The sequence below is a fragment of the Anarrhichthys ocellatus genome, unplaced genomic scaffold (genome assembly GCF_004355925.1).
Source record: "Anarrhichthys ocellatus isolate YVR2014 unplaced genomic scaffold, GSC_Weel_1.0 scaffold29, whole genome shotgun sequence".
Lineage (NCBI taxonomy): Eukaryota > Metazoa > Chordata > Actinopteri > Perciformes > Anarhichadidae > Anarrhichthys > Anarrhichthys ocellatus.
Window position 1 is genome coordinate 888156 of NW_022280059.1, and position 5100 is coordinate 893255.

Consider the following 5100-nt stretch of genomic DNA (forward strand, 5'->3'; position numbering starts at 1 on the left):
GGGGTGAGCATTTAGCTGTGCGTGGTCAGCCCAGCCACTAGAGGGTAGTGCAGAGACAGACGTTGCCGTTGGTGTCTCTCTGGAGGAAGCAGGGCGGTCATCTATGGAGGCCATGTAGTGAGTGAGTGAGTGAGTGAGTGAGTGAGTGAGTGAGTGTGTGTGTGTGTGTGTGTGTGTGTGTGTGTGTGTGTGGGGAGGCTAAGCGACTGGGCATAAGGCAGTGTACGCTATCGCAGCTCCGTCAACCTCCACTCCCACGGCATTCACCAGCCAGTCTGCCAGCCAGCCATCTCTGTTGTGCTTTATTCTGCGGGCTCGTGTTAGACCAGGAGGCATCGTTAAGCATCATGCAAGATGTTTTAACATGCAGTGACATTTCTGCTGGATGCCGTTTTAATTCATGTAACTGTTGTCTTCACGTTCTGATCCTGGTGATCAGAGATGACACACATTAAATATTCAGAAGCTCCAGCGCATTAACATGACTTTAATGTAGCTTTTACAACTCTGTCCCTGTTGTTTATTAATACGTGCTGGTTTTAGTCTTGATTTATTTCTTTTTTAATTAATTAATTAAATTAAATCATTCATTTTTGGGGAACACTGCATTTTTTACGTCTGTGAAGGAAATAAATTAATTAAAATGTTTTAGAAAATTGTACTTATTTATAATTAATAGGATTATTGTTATTATTAATTATCAACCGACAGCCACTGCGATTTCTATATTCATACAGCTCTTACTATGGTTTGGAGAAAAAAACATCTCTTTCTATTTTTACCTGGTTAGAGATTGAAGGTCAAACAAACAGTGATTAATATCTACTTCTTCACTGATAAACCTTTCCGTTGTATCACATGACTTGTGAATTCTTTGTATATTATTATCAATTACAGGGAACAGTAAGATGTGCCACAAATTTGAGGATGTAAAAATTCTTTGGAAGCAGATAAAACTGACCTCTTACTTCCACTTTGCAGAATGTAGAATTGTTTCTTGTGTGTTATCTAGTAAACGAAATGGGTCAAACACGATAGCGTCGTAGCATCCCTTGAGTGTAAACACGAGTAAACCTTAATGTATGCATGCTTCTAAAGACACACAGTATGTCTGCTGAGGAATCCAAAGCTTAGCTGAGTGAGTGCTGCTCATATCGTGTTGTTGACCCTCGCGGTGGGACCAACCAATGAGGCCTCGTGTGTCATCGGCGCCCTTGGCAGTCATGCATCTGTTTAACGTGTCAGACGCGGGCGGGCGTCAGCCTAGTGTGTTAGCCTGTTAGCTTAGCATGCTTGAGTCATGCCCCTGTCGCCATTGCCTAATCAATAAAGGGAGAGGGCAGTGACGTCATGAGAAACAGACGACGGAGATGCGACGTCTGCCGCAGTCAACATGAGTCTCAAATAATATTTAAAAAACAACAACGATCGACTGTGGAATGTAAAAACCTGTTGGTATCATTTAATGTGAACTTACTTGACAATATGTGAATTGATCTTTTTTGGTAAATCATTGATAATTAATTGATCAGAAACCCTAAAGCCTGATAATCATGACATCAGTGTCCATCCTCCCTCTCTACTACTTCTATCATCTGTTAGTCCAGACGTTACGCTCATGATTATGAACGTGAACACCCACCTATTGGTGCTCTTCTTCAGGGTCTCGATGTCCAGCTTGCGGAAAAGGAAGCCCTCGTGGTGCGCGGTGTGTGCGGGCGGCTGGGGGACCGCCGGGCTGCTCTGGGCCGGAGCGGACCTGGACCGCCGCGTAGTCTCTCCCGCCTCTTTGGGTCGCGGCCGACGCCGTGGTTTGGGCCTGTCCCGAGCTCGGGGTCGGTCGAGACGGGAAGGTTTCTCCGGTACCCCGTTGGGCAGGCGGGGCACCTCGCCACGGGCCTGGAGGTGGGGGAGGGGGATGGAGCCAGTAAAGATTTGGTTCATGTTTCAAAAGTAATTGAGTCTTCTTTGGCCTTTCGTGTCGGTACATCTGTTTTACATTTTCATCATCTAAAGCATGTACGTTCTCCCTGTGATTCCTGCTGACGGGTTATCACGGATCACTCTAACCAGTAACCCGACAGTAGCATCCAATTCACATGATACTGTATGTTACTGTGACCAACCCGCTGCCTGAAAAGACAACATCTGCTCTAGAGGTGTGTGAAGACATTGTAATCTGATAAGCAGTCATTAGAAATTGTTTGCAAAAGGGTCAGGCCCTTTCAAAAAGAAGAATACTCTGCGGGTGATTGGATGAATCGTCTGTCAATCAAACTCTAGCTGAAGCCAGTAGGGAGAAGAGCATTGACCAAAACCTTTAGTGGCGTTCTTTGTGGGCCGGACACAAGCGTGTTACTTGAAGTCTGACAAAGCCAGACTTTTCTGGATCACAAGATCACTACCTGCGGTCTCGAGATCCAGAAAAATCTCGCTTTCATAATCGCCAGAATCCAGCTGCTGTGCTAAGAGATGTTGGGCACTGTTTATTTTCTAAGATGAGAGTTTCTCAAGCCAATGTAGGAGAGCATGTGAGATATTCAAAATATTCAAGTGGAGACACCCTCACAAAGAAGTGTTGTGAAAAAATAAATTCTAAACCAAAACCTGGAAAGAACTCTCATTTAGTGGTGGGACAGTCGGTATGTTTTGGTTTTTGTATTGTCCCGTGTTAAAAAAAACACCCAGATGAGCTACAACATGCAACAAAAAAAACACTGTGAGTTGTTGCACACATTGAATTTGGATGAAATGCACAGCACATAGATCTACAGACCTGTGCTGCTTCTCTTTCTTGCAGCTGCTCTACAATCTCTGCCATGGTGGATCTCTTTTCTCTGTCGAAAAATAAATGCAAATTAGAGAATCACATAAAGTAGATTCCATAAAAAACTTAATGTTTGTCTTGCTTTGCTTTCCTGCTAGATTATCCAACTGTAATGTCACACATTTGTCTTTTTTTTAATGACAGATATTTTTAAAGTGGAAATTAATTCCAACTCCAAAAAATTAATTAGGAACATCTCTTGAACAAAACTTCCATTCATATGCTGTATATCCAGCTCCTGGTGTCCCCTGAGAATAGACAAGCACACTGTGTGCTGCATAACACAGCATGACCTACAAGACACCTCAGTACACTCAAAGCCTCACCCTCCTGCTGAGCGTCTGTCTGAGTGCTCTTTCCCGGTGTCATGCTCACTGGATTCCTGTCTGTCCAGCCGGTGTCGGTCTCTCTCTCTCCGCCGGCCCTCGTGGCCCCCCTGGCCCTCGTGCTCGCTGGACGTTTGCCTCTCCAGCGTCCGTCTCTCCCGCCTCTCGGCCTGTTCCCTCCACACCTCTTGAGGCAGCTCGTCCCTGCGTGCCTGGATCAGCTGCTCGCTGGACAGCTGCCGCTCTATCTTGTGCTCCCTTTGGTGGCCGTGGGTCTGGACCTGGGGCTCAGCCTGGCCCAGCGGGTCGGTCCTGGACCCCCGCGGCCCTCTGGTGGGCTCGCTGTGCAGGCGCTCCCTGCTCGGAGGCTCCTGGAGCACCACCTCGGCCATCACAGCCACCTCCGCTCTCTCCGTCCCTATCTCCCCCATCATAATGTCTCTCTCCCTCTCCCTCGCTTTCTCCAGCCGGCTGGCCACGATCAGCGGCGTCACCGCGTCGTCCAAGTGTTTGATTTTGGCTTGCCGCAGATACGGGGACGTTTTTGCCTCCAGCGTCCTCGCCGCCTGCGCTGGATGGAGGTGACTCATCGGCTTGGTCGCATGGTCTCTCGCCGTGCCGACGCTCTCTCGCGCCTGGTTGGCCGAAACCAGCATGGCCGCCGTGGCAACCGAGGCGATGGAGGATGGCGCGGGCTGGCCCAGCCCCACGCCCACGATGCCGTGTCGTGCCTCCAGCGTCTGCCGGTAGCTGGAGCCGTTCATCACAGGGGTGTAGTTGGCGACCATCGACCCCAGCCGACGAGCCACGGACGAGGGAGAGGGTGTGGGCGTGGCGGGCGACGGCGAGGGAGGGGAGTTGGCTTCGTTCTGCTCGTAGATGGTCTGCCTCATGACGGGGGAGATCGGGAGACGGGGGAGGTTGGACGCACTGGGCAAGGCATCTAGAGGGTCCAGGAAGACTTTGCGACCCAGAAGAGGAGTCGGTGGTAGTTTGCTTTGCTCGGCTTTCAACTTTTCTACCTGCAGAAAGAAAATGGAACAAACTTTAAAATCAAATTTTTAGACAAAGCGTCACTGAGGGTTTTGACATGAGTGAATGATACTGAATATTTGATAGAAACATCGCTCCCCATATTGGAAATCCTAAGCTTTTAGCAAACAATTATAGTATTATGGATCGTACAACTTTTCAGCTAAGAACTCCCTCTTACTGTTAATGTCTTCACACAATGATGATGGTGAGGATGATGATGATATTACCGTGGTGAGTCGCCGTAGTGAGCTGAATCGCTCCTCCCAGGTGGCGGCGGCTTTTCGGAAGGCTTCGTGTCGACGGATCAGCTGCTCCACCTCGTCTACACTAGCGCCCAGCTCGTTGCTGCTGATGAGCGGCTCCTGAGCGGTCAGCCACGCCTCCGCCACCACCGCCTCCTGGGCAAACTGGTGAACCTCCAACACTGAGGGGAGGAGAGGGGAGAGAAATGATACCCGCAAGCAAGTGAAGAAACTTCTATTTTACATTCTTCCCTCAAAACATTATATGTGTATTTCTACTTTATATGTGTATCTCTGTGTGAACATTTATGTTTATTTATGAAAGATAGCAGGTGTGTGTGTGCGTGCGTGCGTGTGAGTGTGTGTCGGACTCTAATTTGTCTTGGTCTCCGGCGAGGCTATTGAGAACTGGCCAAGTTGTTCCTGGCTGCTGATTTGAGATCAGTTGGCTGATTCTACCAGCACAGTGTTTCCTCTATATGCACTCAACAGCAACGTGCAAGAAATGCAAGGATGAGAGATGTGACTAGATTATCATAGTTTATAAAAATGCATGTCAGCGGTGATACAGACATTTCATACACCAGACGCGGACCTGCCGATGTGCATTCAACCCACGCTGGTCTCTCTCTCTCTCTCTCTCTCTCTCTCTCTCTCTCTCTCTCTCTCT

The 5100-nt window shown here is 48.4% G+C and overlaps 1 protein-coding gene across 6 annotated transcripts in view; it reads right to left on the reverse strand.

The window, feature by feature from the left end:
- Positions 1-5100, reverse strand: part of sptbn4b (spectrin, beta, non-erythrocytic 4b) — an 81711-nt gene that overhangs the window by 9483 nt on the left and 67128 nt on the right. For all 6 annotated transcript variants that reach the window (XM_031863550.1, XM_031863548.1, XM_031863554.1 and 3 more), the window contains 4 exons: positions 4416-4612; positions 3154-4175; positions 2777-2837; positions 1643-1899 (listed from right to left, as the gene is read on the reverse strand). In XM_031863550.1, the coding sequence (XP_031719410.1) occupies positions 1643-1899; positions 2777-2837; positions 3154-4175; positions 4416-4612 (1537 nt within the window). The remainder of the gene's footprint in view (positions 1-1642; positions 1900-2776; positions 2838-3153; positions 4176-4415; positions 4613-5100) is intronic.